The sequence below is a fragment of the Salvelinus namaycush genome, chromosome 11, assembly GCF_016432855.1.
Source record: "Salvelinus namaycush isolate Seneca chromosome 11, SaNama_1.0, whole genome shotgun sequence".
In the NCBI taxonomy this organism is placed as follows: Eukaryota; Metazoa; Chordata; class Actinopteri; order Salmoniformes; family Salmonidae; genus Salvelinus; species Salvelinus namaycush.
The window spans coordinates 5,406,650-5,424,888 of NC_052317.1; the positions used below are offsets into that span (position 1 = coordinate 5,406,650).

Here is an 18,239-nt window from a genome sequence, read left to right on the forward strand (position 1 = left end):
CTTGCAAGCTCATCCTGACATGACCCTCCAGCATGACAATGCCACCAGCCATACTGCTCGTTCTGTGCGTGATTTCCTGCAAGCCAGGAATGTCAGTGTTCTTCCATGGCCAGCGAAGAGCCCGGATCTCATTGAGCACGTCTGGGACCTGTTGGATCGGAGGGTGAGGGCTAGGGCTGTCCCCCCCCCCCCCCCCCAGAAATTTCCGGGAACTTGCAGGTGCCTTGGTGGAAGAGGGAACTGGCAAACTGGCAAGAACTGGCAAATCTGGTACAGTCCATGAGGAGATGCACTGCAGTACTTAATGCAGCTGGTGGCCACACCAGATACTGACTTACTTTTGATGTTGACCCCCCCCTTTGTTCAGGGACACATTATTCAATTTCTGTAAGTCACATGTCTGTGGAACTTTTGCTGAAAATAAACGCAATTGACAGTGAGAGGATGTTTCATATAAGAGAAGGGCGAAAAAAGGACCTATTAGGATGTGGGGCCTGGCAATTTTACCTCAAAGTTTTGGGGGTACTGAGCAAATTTTAGATCTTGTGAGCGGAAACTTGAATATTGAGAATTTTGTGCACATTCCAGTGCGCGTTTACAGTGAACATTGAGGCTGTACTCTTACAGTTTTAGACAGTAGTCAATAGGCTATTGTGGCTATTTTAGCCTAATTTAAGCCTACCAACAAAACCAATAGCAAATCCCATAACATTTTCACATGGAAATCGCTTTTCATTTCTATGATATAGCCTACGGTTGTAGTCTATATGTGGTGTTCAATGCAGGCCTACATTGCATGAGACTTTAAAAAATGTTTTTACATTATGAAGGGCTTGACAATATTTCATGATTTTTCACTTGGTCTGTAACACAATGGGCCAAATAGGTGATGGTAAATTCTATTGTGTTGTATGATGCAAGAAACCACTTGACAAAATAAAATGTTATTACCATACAGAGAATTAGACAATGTAGGCTACCCCTCTGCCTATTGGCTTTTTGCATATTTGAGCCTGTCTCAAAATACAACACTGCCCCTTTTAATTAAGACAATTAAGTGGCACAGCGGTCTAAGGCACTGTATCTCAATGCTAGATGTGTCACTACAGACCCTGGTTCGATTCCAGGCTGTATCACAACCGGCCGTGATTGGGATTCCCATAGTGCGGCGCACAGTTGGCCCAGCGACGTCCGGTTTAGAGTTTGGCCGGGGTAGGCCGTCATTATAAATAATAATTAGTTTTTAACTGATTTGCCTAGTTAAATAAATATTTCTACCTGACTGGCTTTTCAAAGACGGCTTGAAATGTAGCCTACACATTTCGTGCTCTTGTAGGAAGCAATAACTCCCCATTGCTTACCTATACTTATAACTGGGCTGCTAACTAGCAAAGATGATCAACAATGTGCTCACGCGTGGATCTGAACTGATCTGAAAAGCGCAGATATGTTGATTCGATCCCAGAAAAAACATTGCTCTATATGGTGCCATCTAATGGGGCGAACTCGGTGAATTTCAATCTCTTGCATCTCTGCGCGACATGGCATTTCTTCTGCGCTGCAGTCCTGGAGGAGGTGCGCGGCCACGCACGTACCCACGCGGTTTAGAGGGAACATTGGTGCCTGGCCTTGGGGTACTCTTCAGGTTACCTGTAATTATGCAATCCTAAGGAACTATGCCATCTGCTGACATTCCAAATGACAACATGTGTTATGATAGATTTTGATCAAGAAATCTTTAAGAGTTGATTGTCTATTTCAGACTCTGTAACATCCATAATGGAGGGTGTACCATCCATAAGTTGTTTTTCCTCTCTAACGTAATAATGAAAATTACAATTTTCAAAATTATCGTATTTGTGTTTCCTTCCACATGGCAATCCATGTTTTGACTTACAAACTCAGACTTTTGCCAATATATTCACTCTCCCCAAAAATCTTGGCCATGTCATGTAACATCCATAACCCCAAGCACACATCAAAATCCACAAAGAAATGTATTATTTGACCACAAAATCAACATTTTGCAATGGCCATCAGTCTCCGGACTTGAACCCCATTGAAAACTTGTGGTTTGAATTAGAGGGCAGTCCATAAGGGCAAATCTGAAGGATCTCAAGGATCTGTAAAGATTCTGTATAGGGGTCCTTCCCAATGTGTTCTCAAATCTCATAAGACATTTTAGAAAAAGGCTCAGTGCCGTTATCCTCACAAGGGGAGGTTGCCAGGGGATTGAAAATAGGAGTGCCAAAAAATACTTATATTATTGTGTATATATATATATAATTATTTGCTGTTATATTTTCATTATTACTTTATTTCTCATTTTTGATCATTTTTGTAATAATTTTTTTTTCAAATGTAATAAATAATTATGTCCAAAGAGGGGCAGTGCCGTACTCGGCAGCACCACCTTTTTTAAAATTCCTGGGGAGAACCCTATTACTAGCAGCACCCAACCCTTGTGGGTGGTAAGTCATTGACAATTTAATCATTTCATTCCTCATTTCTGCAAATCAAAAATGTGTTTTTCTGTTCAGCTTTTGTCTCTTTATACGCCAATAATATTCTCAACACTGGAGCATTTATAAAACTCCCAAAAGTCCTTGGCACTATAACTAAATTATTTTTCAATATTGCACACTTAGGGTGACATCTTGCGTGAGCAAAATAACCATGACATTTAAAAGTAACTGGAAGTTGCGAATAACTAATTTGAACTTTTGCTCTCTCTCTCTCTCTCTCTCTCCCACACCACCTCTCTTTCACCCCAGACTTCACCCTAAGAACTGTCTGGGCGTGCGACAGTTTGCAGAGACCATGATGTGCACGACACTGTACGACGCGGCCAACAGTTTTGTCCACCAGCACTTTGTGGAGGTGTCCGTGTCTGAGGAGTTCCTCGGTCTCAGGCCAGAGGAAGTACTGGAGCTGGTGGGTTGTGACGAACTCAACATCAAAGCGGAGGAGCAGGTCTGTGGCTTTTATTGTCGTTAGGGGTTCAAGCAGTGAAACATGGTTAAGCTATACCAAGGGACTCGGTATGCAAATTTGGAAAGCTCAAACCCCGCACCCTGTTTGAGATAGTCACACATTTGGTCAAATTATTTCTCCAACTTCTCGAGAACATTTGCCATGATGGATTTTCTATCATTTTGACTTTTGTGAGCAACACTTGAACATTTTTATCACTCAATCTGTATACAGTGCCTTCGGAAAGTATTCAGACCCCTTGATTTTTTCCAAATTTTGTTACTTTACAGTCTTATTCTAAAACTGATTAAATATACTTTTTTCTCAGCAATCTAAACACTATACCCCATAATGACAAAGCAAAAACAAATTTTTAGATTTATTTTGCAAATTTATATATTTATTTAAATTAAATGTAATACCTTATTTACATAAGTATTCAGACCCTTTGCTATGAGACTTGAAATTGAGCTCAGGTGCATCTTGTTTCCATTGATCATCCTTGAGATGGTTCTGCAATTTGATTGGAGTCCACATGTAGTAAATTCAATTGATTGGACATGATTTCCCACAGTTGACAGTGCGTGAACGGAGCAAAGTACATAGAGATCCTTGATGGAAACCTGCTCCAGAGCGCTTAGGACCTCAGACTGGGACGAAGGTTCACCTTCCAACAGGACAATGACCCTAAGCACAGGCAAAACAACACAGGAGTGGCTTCGGGACAAGTTTCTGAATGTTCTTGAGTGGCCCAGCCAGAGCCCGGACTTGAACCCGATCAAACATCTCTGGAGAGACCTGAAAATAGCTGTGCAGCAATGCTCCCCATCCAACCTGACAGAGCTTGAGAGGATCTGAAGAGAAGAATGGGAGAAACTCCAAATATAGGTGTCCCAAGCTTGTAGTATCATACCCAAGAAGACTCAAGGCTGTAATCTCTGCCAAAGGTTCTTCCACAAAGTACTGAGTAAAGGGTCTGAATACTTTATGTAAATGTGATATTTCATTATGGGGTATTGTGTGTAGATTGAGGGGGGGAAAAATTATTTAATCAATTGTAAGATAAGGCTGTAACCTAACAGTGTGGAAAAAGTCGAGGGGTCTGAATACTTTCCGAAAGCACTCTCTGTGTGTATATATACTGTACCAGTCAAAAGTTTTAAAACACCTACTCATTCATGGGTTTTTTATTTTTAATATTTTCTACATTGTAGAATAATAGTGAAGACATCAAAACAATGAAATAACATATATGGAATTATGTAGTAACCGAAAAAGTGTTAGACAAATCAAAATATGTTTTATATTTGAGGTTCTTCAAAGTAGCCACCCTTTGCCTTGATGACAGCTTTGCACACTCTTGGCATTCTCCTGAGTGGCGCGGTGGTCTAAGGCACTGCATCTCAGTGCTAGAGGCGCCACTACAGTCCCTGGTTCGAATCCAAGCTGTATCACATCCGGCTGTGATTGGGAGTCCCGTAACGCGGCGCACAATTGGACCAGCGTCGGCCTCGGATTTGGCCGTCATTGTAAATAAGAATTTGTTCTTAACTGACTTGCCTAGTTAAATAAAGATTACATTTAAAAACATTCTCTCAACCATGCATTCCAATTAACAGGTGTGCCTTGTTAAAAGTTTGTTGAATTTCTTTCCTCAGTGCGTTTGAGACAATCAGTTGTGTTGTGACAAGATAGGGGTTGTATACAGAAGATATCCCTATTTGGTAAAAAGAACAGCTCAAATAAGCAAAGAGAAACGACAGTCCATTACTTTAAGACATGAAAGTCAGTCAATTAAGAACTTTGAAAGTTTGTTAATGTAGAGTCGCAAAAACGATCAAGCACTATGATGAAACTGGCTCTCATGAGGACCGCCACAGGAAAGGAATTTTTGGTCCCAACCATCGTGTCTTTGTGATGCAGAGTAGGTGAACGGATGATCTCCACATGTGTGGTTCCCACCGTGAAGCATGGAGGAGGTGGTGTGATGGCATGGGGGTGCTTTGCTGGTGACACTGTCTGCCTTGATTTCTAAATAAATCACACACTTAACCAGCATGGCTACCACACGCCATTCCAACTGGTTTGCACTTAGTGGGAGTATCATTTGTTTTTCAACACGATAATGACCCAAAACACACCTCAAAGTGTAAGGGCTGTTTGACCAAGGAGAGTGATGGAGTGCTGCATCACATGACCTGGCCTCCACAATCACCTGACCACAATGCCAAGGGTGTGCAAAGCTGTCATCAAGGCAAAGGGTGGCTACTTTGAAGAATCTGAAATCTAAAATATATTTTGATTTTTTAAAACACTTTTTCGCTTACTACATGATTCCATATGTGTTATTTCATAGTTTTGATGTCTTTACTATTATTCTACAATGTAGAAAATAGTAAAAAATAAAGGAACTGTTGAATGAGTAGGTGTCCAAACTTTTGGCTGATACTATATGTGTATAAATTAAAAAAATTATAATATGCACAAAACAAATATAGGCAGCAGGGATCTTGATTCAGGAGGGGATTGATTGTCTCTGCTGTAACCAAGAAGCTTGACACGTATGTGTGTGCGTATGTTATCGTGTGTATGCGTGTGTCTGTGCATATGTTTGTTGCTTCACAGTCCTCTGTTCCGTAAGGCATTTTTTTAATCTGTGTTTTAAATGAAATTTTACTGCTTGCATCAGTTACGTGTAATGTGGAATAGAGTTCCATGTATTCAGAAAACGTTAATGTCCTCAGAGGCAATTCAGCTTGCAGCAGTCAAAGGATATTTAGAAACAAATAGGCAGGGTAAGTGCAATTTCATAGTGCAATTAGTCCAACATTTGTTACGTTGCAGAATTGCATTCGGAATAAAAGAGAACTTGGCCCTATTTTTTTTTTTTTTTTAACCTTAGGTAGTCTGTACCTGCATCCAGAGGGAAGGAGATGGAATTCAGGGTGGAGTGGATGGGAAGAGTCAACCTCTATTCTTTTGGCTCTGCCCAGGTAGAGAGATGACAGCTCTTGTTGTTGCTGCCCCATGATTTTTCCCCAAGTCCTGACTATCTTGCCCAACCTATTTTTCTGTGCAACCTTGATATTCCCAAACCAGCAGGTCAAGCAGTAGGACAGAATGCTCTCAATTAATGATTTTAAAAAGTGCAGTATCCGTAGGCCAACAGACTGTATTTCCTTTTTTTTTTTTAAATAGCGTCAGTACACTGATCCCAGGACAGCTTGTTGTCAATGACTAGCCCATGGTATTTGTACTCCTCCACTATGTCAATGGGCTCACCTTTTATCAGTGATGGTGTGTGCATGGTAGTGTTCCTTCGAAAGTCAATCACCATGTCCTTTGTTTTTTATGTATTTAATATTAGATGGGATGACGACACCAGACAGTAAAATCATTCAGAGCCGGTCCGTGCTCAGTCTCATCCGCTTTGAGAAGACTGACCAAAGCAGTATTGTCAGCATATTTGATCAGGTGGCGCCCTGGGAACCGCTCTGGCAGCTATCTGTATACAGTATGTATAGTACTGGTGAAAGAACACTGCCCTGTGGGGTTCCAACTGAAGGAGTGTGCACCTCCGCGTGTGTTGCCAACTCGTACCTGCTGAGACCTATCAGTTAGGAAGTTGGTGATCCGTGTGATAAGCATAGCATCAAGTCCGAAGTATCCTCTGTCTGTCTGCGAGGACCAACGTAATAATTGTGTAAATTCCGAGGAGAAATCTGCAAACATGATACACACATGGTTTTACTGCCCTTTTAAATGCATGTACAGCAGATGTAAGAGTGAAAGGATTGCATAATCTGTCCCTCTCTCTGACCGGTATGCAGATTGGAGGGGGTCAAGAAGGTGTCGGGGTGGTGTTGATTATGTATGCCTTGATGATCTTTTCAAGAGAGAGGTAAGAGCGACAGGTCTGTAATCATTTGATGCAGATGGATGAGAGGTTTTTGGGATGGGTACAACAATAGATTGTTTCCAATGTATCCAGGGACTGCTGAAAGAGGGCAGAAGACACCGCTCAGCCGAGTGGAACAGTGTTTCAAGACCGTATCAAATATCCTCTGGTCTGATGAAACAAAAAGAGAACTGTTTGGCCATAATGACCATTGTTATGTTTGGAGGAAAAAGGGAGAGACTTGCAAGCCGAAGAACACCATCCCAACTGTGATGCACGGTGGTGGCAGCATCATGTTGTGGGGGTGCTTTGCTGCAGGAGGGACTGGTGCCCTTCACAAAATAGATGGCATCATGAGGAAAATAAATAAAAGCTGAAATAAATAATTCTCTACTTTTATTCTGACATTTCACATTCTGAAAATAAAGTGGTGATCCTAACTGACCTAAGACAGGGCATTTGTACTAGGATTAAATGTCAGTAATTGTGAAAAACTGAGTTTAAATGTATTTGGTTAAGGTGTATGTAAACATCCATCTTCAACTGTAAGTGGATTTCAGAGATATAATGCGTATGAATTTGGTGGGTTGAGATTAAGTATAAAAGCACTAAACCTCTCTCTAAAACCTTCACTTATTCAAAAGTTTTACTTGAACCCTAAAGAAAAGCTCATCCATTGTTTAAAAACGGCCTTTTTGCCTTTGTGCAGATTGCCATGTCTCATTTTCGATTAATTAAAAATGACACTTTTTTTCAAAGTATCTCTCTTTTTTAAATAAGCATTGCAGAGCTGGCTACAATTTCAATTTCATCCCCCTGAAAAGATAGAAAACACTATGGCTGAACTCAAATGTGCTGGTTGATAAAATACCTGTATTTATGTGAAAGATGTCTGAAAAGGGTATTTTGTTCTTAAATGATTGGAATGGTGAAGTTATGTCCTTCATGGAGGTATCAGAATTGTACGGGAAGGTCTGCTCAATCCAAGAGTACAACCAATCGATTACAGCATTACCCCAAAAATGGAGGAGGAGGCGCACACACACACATTGAGTTGATTCCCTGCTAAGGTCAATACAATGTCGTTGAATGCCATGTTAATGCCTGGATTCTGTGAGGGCCCTAATTATCATTTTTGGACCAGAATGAGGCTCTCATTACCTATTTTTCTTTCGGTGATGATTCGCCATCTTCATTGAATTTTTTTATAGTTTATCTGCAGATAAGCATCAATAAGCCTAGGCCTACCAGTAGCCTCTGCAAATTAGGGAGCCAAATGAATGGCTTTCTCAGCGATGCGATTCGGTAGGCTGCACTGACTGGCGAGACAAGTCACTCAATTTATCATCACTGTCTGGCAAGCCCCGAGATCCTAGGAAAGGAAACCTAGGATATCCTGTGGTCTACTTGTCCCAATGCGATACCTTGGTATATAACCAGGGGAGATATCAATTCTGTTTGTACATGTGTTTACAGGCATATGCTTCTTAATAGAACCTATTTGAAACAAGCCATTACACCTCTTTATCATGGCATTTCATTATTATTATTCAGGTTATTACTTATAAATAAATTAAGAAATGCCAGATCGGAGAGGATCTGGCACATTTTTGGATTGACACATTAATGGAGTCAGTGTCTGTTACATATACATATCCTGATACATATCCTATTTCGATGCACAAAACCATTCAAACAAAGTCTGAGGGGTTTTCTCTCACTTTTCCCGAAATATTCGCATAACATCACAAACCCTGCTGCTGCGGTCATCCGACCATTCTTCAGAGGGGACGCGGTAATGAGAGAAATAATGTAGCTTAACTTCTTATGGCTAGGCGGCAGCATTTTCTCATTTGGATGAAAAGCGTGCCCAGAGTAAACTGCCTGCTACTCAGTCCCAGTTGCTAATATCAGTCCTAGACAGGCTATTTCTGCTTACCTGACCTGTTTCTGATTACATGGCTTCCAGCTAACGTCACTCCGTATCTTGCCCGGCTTCCCCGTTGAATAGCAGTTTGGAGTAGCTAGCTTGCTACTCCCCCCGGGTATTCCAGTTTGTTTTCGCCCATCCGGTCTAAACAAATGTCGACGGGTTAACCGACCAAGTCGTCATGGCAGGGGGAGGGAAAGCAGCGCAAGCCTAGCAAGGCTTTCCCTTGCAGTTGCGGCCATTTCGTGTCCCAGTCTGATTTACATTGCATTCAGCTGGGCCCCGGTGTCCTTAAACGTAGAGCGTGGTAGGCCTCGTTCTTGCTCGGGGAAGATGTTGCGAACAAAATCTCAGAAGAGGGACAGACATCTTCCCCTCAAGCTCCCAGCATATTCGGAGGACGCCTATCTGTCCCTGGGGGCGGACCTTTCAGATAAATCACGAAGTGAGGATGACGGCATGTCTCTTGCTGCATCAGGCAGCACCCTCTCTGACCAGGGGAGGTATTACGCCCCTGAGGAAGAGTGCATCTCCTCTGCCCAGCCAAACTGAGAAGGGAGGGCATGAGTCAATGGCTGATCTCCCCTTCTTCAAACCGATCAAACACGCTGCCTCCAAACTCGATCCCGAGTATTCTATGTCTCCCACACCTACAGTACCAGTCAAAAGTTTGGACACACCTACTCATTCAAGGGTTTTTCTTTATTTTGACTATTTTCTACGTTGTAGAATAATAGTGAAGACATCAAAACTATGAAATAATCATGTAGTAACCAAAAATAGTGTTAAACATCAATATATTTGCGATTCTTCGAAGTAGCCACCCTTTGCCTTTGACAGCGTTGCACACTCTTGACATTCTTTCAACCAGCTTCATGAGGTAGTCACCTGGAATGCATTTCAATTAACAGGTGTGCCTTGTTAAAAGTGAATTTGTGGAATTTCTTTACTGTTTAATGCGTTTGAGCCAATCAGTTGTGTTGTGACAAGGTACAGAAGATAGCCCTATTTGGTAAAAGTCCAGCTCAAATAAGCAAAGTGAAACGACTCCATTATTTTAAGACATGAAGGTCAGTCAATCCGTAAAACATGAAGGTCAGTCAATCCAGTGCCAGGCTACGCCCACTTGGATATGAATGGCATGGAGTTGTTGGGATATTTCATAGCCCCCCACCTCGAGACCTATAGCCCTCGTTGGGGTGGGTCAAAACCACTGTTAACCCAGTTTAGTTCTTTAAAGAGTTCCCATCATATCCAGGCCCAGGGGCAGAAGAGTGATGGTTCCACATTTTGCCTTTTTAACCATCAACCTCTCAAGGCCAACCTTGTCTGGCCAACAGGCCTGACAGGTCCCCCTTCCCTACCATGGGACAGGTTGCCCAAATGCGCAGTTGCCCCATTGGGGCGGCCACCAGAGGGCTTTCTCCATCCACCTATTCCCCTGCTCTGGGTTCCCCCGCTCTTCACAGAAGTCTCCCCCTGGGCAGTCTCCCCCTGGGTCCTGCGTTTCATGGGAGTAGTGCAGTCCACTGCACAGGGTGAATCGGCCGTGCCCTCAAAGATGAGTGTCTCTTTTGGCCAAGGGAGTGGTACCTAGGGAGGAAGCTCACCAAGGCTTCTTCGGGGGGAGGGGTACGCCCCGTCCTAGATTTATGGTACCTCAAGTGTCTGAGTGTCTACGGATTTCGAATGCTAACGCATCGCATGCTGTTAGATTCTATTCGGCTGAACGAGTAGTTCACTACTGTTGACCTCAAGGATGCTTAATTCCACATCAGTTTGTTCTGCACACAGGTGATATGATGTTCACCTTTGAGAGCATAGCTTAGGAATTTCTCACCTTTCCATTCCGTCTGTCCCTGGCCCCACAGACATTCAGGAAGTGTGCTGAAGCCACCGTAGCCCTAGTCCTAACCTACACCCGGGCTCAGGAAGCGGAGCACACCGCCCTCCTGATGTCGCACCTGCTCACCGTGGAGAGCGCAACAGCTTTTTGCCGCTGCTTCTCTGTGTTTTGCCACTGCTTCTCTGTGTTTTGCCAATGCTTCTCGGTGTTTTGCCACTGCTTCTCGGTCACGTACTGGATGTGTCTGAGGGGTCTTAGGCTCATGACCTCCATGATTGTGGTAGTCCCGCTTGGCCTCCTCCTCGTGAGACTTCCAGCGTGCCCTTCTCTAATGCTGGAGAGACCCATCCCTCTTGATGCAGGGTTGCCCCACGGGGAGAGTCATACGCAAGTTGGTGACAACAGATGCGTCACTACAGGGATGGGGGACAGTTCACAAAGGGCATATGGTCAGACCATATCAATGTTCTCCAGCTCTTTTTTTTATTTTTATATAACCTTTTATTTAAGGGAGTCCCATTGAGACGAAGGTCTCTTTTGCAAGGGAGCCCTGCATCACAAGACCAGCAAAAATTACTAATTTAAAGTTAGACATAAATACTTCAAGGCAGGAGCACAGGAAACTCAAAAATGCTAAAACATGCACATTCCTCTCTAAAGAGGTCTTCAACTAAGTCTCTGAACTGCCCGAAAGGCACCAATGCATCCAACTGTAGGGTATTCTGAAGATTGTTCCATAAGTGAAGTCCAAAGAAACAAAAAGCCATCCCTGTGAGCGGGTATGGTATCTCATACTTCTATAGGTTAGTAATGATTTAAGGTAATGCAGGAGTTTTTTGCGCAAGAGCTTTATAAATGATCAGACCGATGTTTTGACCTACGTGATACCAATGAGGGCCAGCCCACTTTCTGATAGAGAATGCAGTGATGAGTTCAGAATCGTTCGCCTTTGATAAAACTGACTGTGCTGTGGTAAACAGCATCTAACATGACCGGATTTGAATCCCTAAGCTTTTTCCTAATCCCTCTGACATTCTGTGTCCCCTCATTCCAGGTGTTTGAAGCAGTTCTTGCGTGGGTACGGCATGAACGCGAGGATCGGGAACCTCGGCTCCCTGAGTTGCTCTCCAAGACCCGTCTGCCCCTTTGTCGACCCCAGTTCTTGGCAGACCGCGTTCAACAGGATGAGCTGGTGCGCTTTTGCCACAAATGCAGGTGACTGACGCTGTTTGTTGCATCTATTTTAATTTTCTTTCATGTTTTAATGTATGGTTGCTTTAACAGTGCCTTCAGAAAGTATTCACACCCCTTGACATTTCCACATTTTGTTGAGCTACAGCCTGAATTTAAAATAGATTAAATTGGAGAGAAAACATGTCACTGGCCTATAGACAATACCCCAAAATGTCAAAGTGGAATTGTTTTTCAAAAGGTTTACAAATTATTATAAAATGAAAAGCTGAAATGTCTTGAGTAAGTCTAAATAAGTTCAGGAGTAAACATTTGCTTAACAAGTCACGTAATATGTTGCATGGACTTACTATGTGTGCAATAATAGTGTTTAATATACTTTCTGAATGACTACCTCATCTCTGTACCCAACACAAACAATTATCTGTAATGTCCGTCAGTCGAGTAGTGAATTTCAGACACAGATTCAACCACAAAGACAAGGGAGTTTTCCAGTGCCTCGAAAAAAGTCCATCTATCGGTAGATGGGTAAATATAAAAAAGCAGACATTGAACATCCCTTTGAGCATGGTAAAGTTATTAATTATACTTGGGATGGAGTATCAATACACCCAGACACTACAAAGATACAGGCGTCCTTCCTAACTTAGTTGCCGGAGAGGAAGGAAACCGCTCAGGGATTTCACCATGAGGCCAATGGTGACTTTCAAACAGTTAGAGTTTAATGGCTGTGATAGGCGAAAACTGAAGATGGATCAACAACATTGTAGTTACTCCACAATACTAACCTAAATGACAGTGTGAAAAGAAGGAAGCCTGTACAGAATACAAATATTCGAAAACATGCATTCTGTTTGCAACAAGGCACTAAAGTAATAATGCATAAAAATGTGGCAAAGCAATTCACTTTTTGTCCTGAATACAAAGTGTTGTCTGGAGCAAATCTGATACAACACATAACTGAGTACCACTCTCCCTATTTTCAAGCATAGTGGTGGCTGCATCATGTTATGGGTATGCTTGTAATCGTTAAGGACTGGGGAGTAAGACTAAAAAAGAAACGGAATGGAGCTAAGCAAAGGCAAAATCCTAGAGGAAACCTGGTTGTCTGCTTTCTACCAGACACTGGGAGATGAATTCACCTTTTAGCAGGACAATAACCTTAAACACAAGGCCAAATGTACACTGGAGTTGCTTACCAAGAAGACAGTGAATGTTCCTGAGTGGCCATCTTATAGTTTTGACATAAATTTGCTTGAAAATGTATGGCAAGACTTGAAAAGGGTTGTCTCGCAATGATCAACAACCACCTTGACAGAGCTTGAAGAATAAAAAAGAAATGTATAATAGACAGATTGTACAATCCAGGTGTGCAAAGCTCTTAGACTCACAGCTATGATCACTGCCACAGGTAATTATAACATGTATTGACTGAGGTTCAAATACTTATTTAAATGACATATTTCTGTGTTTCATTTTCAATAAATTTGCAACAATTTCTAAAAACATTTTTTCACTTTGTCGTTATGGGGTATTGTGTGTAGATGGGTGAGACAAACATATATTCAATAAACTTTTTATTCAGGCTGTAGCACAAAATGTTAAATAAGTCGAGAGGTATGAATACCTTCTGAAGGCACTGTACTAGCAGAACCAATTTTATTTTAGTCTACTTTAATAAAGACAAATGGCATGGACAAAATGATTGGCACCCCGGAGCTTGTATATGTTTGCACATCCTTTGGCCAAGATAACTGCAGACAAATTCATTTGCTGCACTTTCTTTCTGGCAATTTGTCCCACTCTTTAGTAGCACAATGCTCTAGTACTTTAATGTTTGAGGGGTGCCCTCCACCAACGGCTGTTTCCAGCTCTCGCCATAGTTATGGATGTGATTCAGATCTCGACTCTTCGCTGGACTGGCCAGCGTTTTCTTCTCGAACCATTCCAGGTTGCTTTTGATGTTATGGGGTCGTTGTCCTGCTGGAAGACTTCCAACCTACAACAGAGACACAGTTGGACACTGGGTTGAACATTGCACTTCAAAACACCTTGATAATCTGCTGATTTCATGATGTCTTGCACACGTTCAAGGCCCCGCAGTACCCGATGCAGCAAAGTAACCCCACAGCATTATCGAACCTCCCCATGTTTGATTGTAGGGAGGGTGTTATTTTGTTTGAATGTTTCATTTCGTTGTTGGTTAACAGGAAGACCCCACTGCTGAAGGAGACACGTGGTTTGATTCTGTGGTTTCCAAGTCGCAGAGATGGCAGCTTTGGATGATGACTTTTATATATTTATTCATTATTCACTCTTAAGTGTTTTTTTATGATAAAAAAAAGAAAAAAGTATTAGATTTAGGAAGCTGATTTAAGAAAATTTTACATTAATTTAGAAATGTTGGACGTGGAAGAATGGTAGATTTGAGGATAATACAGTCCTATTAATTTAATGTTTTGATTCGAATTCGCTAAACAATGACAACGTGCATCCACTATTCAAGATGATTCCTTAACGGTCATCAGCAGGTCAAGACTACCCTGAGTAAGCAGCTTGAAAACATGGAAAAACCATAGACGCGACGGAGAGGTAGAAAACGTATTCACTGACCGAAAATGTTAGTTTGTCCTCTTGGCCGCAGAGACAACATTTTTCCTTATATTCTACACATTTTGCCATGGGAGAGAGAACATTTCAGTTTTAAAGCTAGTTCCCTGCATTTCTACACATTCTGGCATGGGGCTGAGAGAAAATGTGCAGCTTTAAAGTACATTTTCCTGCAGTTCTACACATTTTGCCATGGCTTACGCTGTGTTCTTATGTTATCTGAGTGGCTCAAACATTATTTAAAAAAATCAATGAGTGCCCCATGCCATGACATTTCTTGAATTTTAGATTTTCCCCGACTGTCTAGTTTTTATTTTGGTGATTTGTTAGTTCTCAAATAATCATATTTCTAAAAATGTAGATCTATTATCTTTTCTACATGAGCTTTTTTGATCATATATTTTAGAGTGGCGGCAACGATTTGAGTATGTGGCACAGTTGGTGGAGCATGGCACTTGCAACACCAGGTTTGTGGGTTCGATACCCATGGGGGACCAGAGGTTCCGGCGCCTTCGTCCTTGATTGCTTCCCAATCAAGATCGGATCCAGAGGTACCTGCGTCTTCGTCCTCGGTTCTGTCTCCCTCTCCGGTGGCTTCTACCTCGGGTTCAGATCCTCGGCGCTCCCAGCCTCACCAGACCGTGAGGCTGCCTGAGAGACCGTCCCATTCAACATAACCAACTGTCATCATAGGCAGCTCTATGGTGAGAAACATCTCGGTCCCCAAGGAAAATACCCTGTGCTACCCAGGAGCACGAGTACAGGACATAACAAGGCTGCTTCCGACTGTTATACCACAGATGCAGGGAGAAGACAGTCGTAGTCCATGTGGGGTCAAACGACATCAGGAGGGCTAGCTCGGAACATTTGAAAATTGATTTTAAAGAACTGATTTTAGCATTAAAAGACTCCAAACAACGGCCAATATTTTCAGGTCCAGTACCATCGTTGGGGCGCGGGTGTGAAAGATTCAGCAGACTGCTGGCATTACACATCTGGCTAAAAGACTACTGTAGCTCTGCTGGAGTCACTTTTATAGGTAACTTTGACACCTTCTGGAAACAGAAGATACTCTACAGGAATGACTGAGTCCATCCAAATCATCTTGGCTCCTGGACACACATTTCAAGGCTGCGTTGAAACAATGACTGGTAATGATCCAAGACCAGCTCAGTTCGTCCCTACTATTGTGACAATGAGTCATAATGCTGCATCAAATGTACATGACCTTAGGGGCATTGGCAAACACAATGTAAGTAATTTAATTTATGTACCCCTAACTGCACCGAATACATCTGTTTATCCTACAGCTATTGTAAGCAGTAATCATGAGCCTATAAACCAGAGTTACACTGTTAGCACTGAGGCGGTGTGCAATAGTAGAAAGACCACTATGCAGCTCACTCTGCACTATCAGCTCCAATGTAAATAACATGAGTAAGTCTACCTCTGATAAGCTTCCCAGTAAAGCATTAAAAACAATCAAGCTACCCAGAAAAGTGCTAGAAATAGCCCATATTAACATATGTAGCCTAAGAAACAAGGTCCATGAAGTCAATAACTTGCTTGTAACAGATGACATTCATATTCTGACTATCTCTGAAACGCACTTAGATAATACCTTTGATGATACAGTGGTAGCAATACATGGTTATAACATTTACCGAAAAGACAGAAATGCCAACGGGGGTGGTGTTGCGGTCTATATAAAGAACCACATTCCTGTAAAGCTTAGAGAAGATCTCATGTTAAATACTGTTGACGTAATATGGCTACAGGTTCATCTGGGAAGCTGCTATCGACCAAGTGCTAACAGTTAGTATCTGTATAATATGTGTGAAATGCTTGATAATGTATGTGATATCAACAGAGAAGTATATTTTCTGGCTGATTTTAAATATTGACTGGCTATCATCAAGCTGCCCACTCAGGAAAAAAACTTCAAACTGTAACCAGTGCCTGCAACCTGGTTCAGGTTATCAGTCAACCTACCAGTAATTTACAAACAGCACAGGAATTAAATAATCTACATGTATTGATCACATCTTTACTAACACTGCAGATATTTGCTTTAAAACAGTATCCACATCCATAGGATGAGTGATCACAATATAATGGCCATATCTAGGAAAACCAAAGTTCCAAAGGCTGGGCCTAATATAGTGTATAAGCGGTCATACAATACATTTTGTAGTGATTCATATGTTGTTGATGTAAAGAATATTTGCTGGTCTGTGGTGTGTAATGAGGAGCAACCAGACGCTGCACTTGATGCATTTATGAAATTACTTATTCCAGTTACTAATAAGCATGCACCCATTATGAAAATGACTGTAAAAACTGTTAAATCCCTTTGGATTGATGAATTGAAAAATTGAAGGAATTGAAAAATTGGATGGTTGAGAGGGATGAGGCAAAAGGTATGGCAAATAAGTCTGGCAGCCCAACTGATTGGCAAACATACTGCAAATAAAGAAATCATGTGACTAAACTAAAGAAAAAGAAACTACACTATGGAACAAAGATGATTAAATTATATAAAGAATGATAGTAAAAAATCTTTGGGGCACCTTAAATGAAATTTTGGGGGGAAAAGTCAACTTGGCTCCTTCATTCATTGAATTCAGATTCATCACAAAGCCCACTGATATTGCAAACTACTTTAATTACTTTTTCATTGGCAAGATACGCAAACTGAGGGATGACATGCCAGCAACAAACACTGACACTATACATCCAAGTATATCTGACCAAATTATGAAAGATTTGTACTTTTGAATTCCGTAAAGTCAGTGTGGAAGAGGTGAAAAAATGATTGTTGTCTATCAACAATGACAAGCCACCGGGGTCTGACAATCTGGATGGAAAATTACTGAGGATAATAGCAGACGATATTGCCATGCCTATTTGCCACATCTTCAATTTAAGCCTACTAGAGAGCGTGTGCCCTCAGGCCTGGAGGGAAGCTAAAGTCATTCCGCTACCCAAGAATAGTAAAGCCCCCTTTACTGGCTCAAATAGCCGACCAATCAGCCTGTTACCAACCCTTTGTAAACTTCTGGAAAAAATGTTTTGACCAGAAACAATGCTATTTCACAGTAAACAAATTGACAACAGAATTTCAGGATGCTTATAGGGAAGGACACTCAACAAGCACAGCACTTACACAAAATACTGATGATTGGCTGAGAGAAATTGATGATAAAATGATTGTGGGGGCGGTCTTGTTAGACTTCAGTGCAGCTTTTGACATTATTGATCATAGTCTGCTGCTCGAAAAACTTGTTATGGCTTTACATCCCCTGCTTACTTAGACTTTATTGTCCCCATGGGGAAATTTTGTTGCAGTGTCATGTACACGTTTAAATACAAAACAAAATTGGCAATACAACTTTCATAAGTTACATACCAATAAAACATTTTTTTTTTAAAGCCTGCTGGCCTTACTGAGTCGATAGGAACATTAGCCCGGGCTATTTAGGAGGGATATCACACCTGGCTCAAATGATTGTCTAGTTGTGTTTTTCCTGCTGAGGGGTGCCCTATACCTGAGCCAAGAGGGGAGTAGTTCAAAGCCTTGCGGAGGGCCCTGACCTTAACGATCTCATCCAGTCTGTCTAGTTGACTCCAAGTACCTTGCTTGCTGTGGTGATAATCCTTCTCAACATATTTCTCTGGCTGACACTGGCATTGCCAAACCAACAAGCAATACAAAAAGTTAAAATATTCTCAATGAAAGATTTGTAAAACAGAGTCAGTATAGTACAGTCTACATTTAAAAGATCCCAGCT

At 41.8% G+C, this 18,239-nt stretch overlaps 1 protein-coding gene across 3 annotated transcripts in view; it reads left to right on the top strand.

The window, feature by feature from the left end:
- The window catches only part of klhl18 (kelch-like family member 18), a 59,547-nt gene that overhangs the window by 13,807 nt on the left and 27,501 nt on the right, over positions 1–18,239 (top strand). For all 3 annotated transcript variants that reach the window (XM_039003661.1, XM_039003662.1, XM_039003663.1), the window contains 2 exons: positions 2,775–2,973; positions 11,702–11,862. In XM_039003661.1, coding sequence (XP_038859589.1) covers positions 2,775–2,973; positions 11,702–11,862 — 360 coding nt within the window. The remainder of the gene's footprint in view (positions 1–2,774; positions 2,974–11,701; positions 11,863–18,239) is intronic.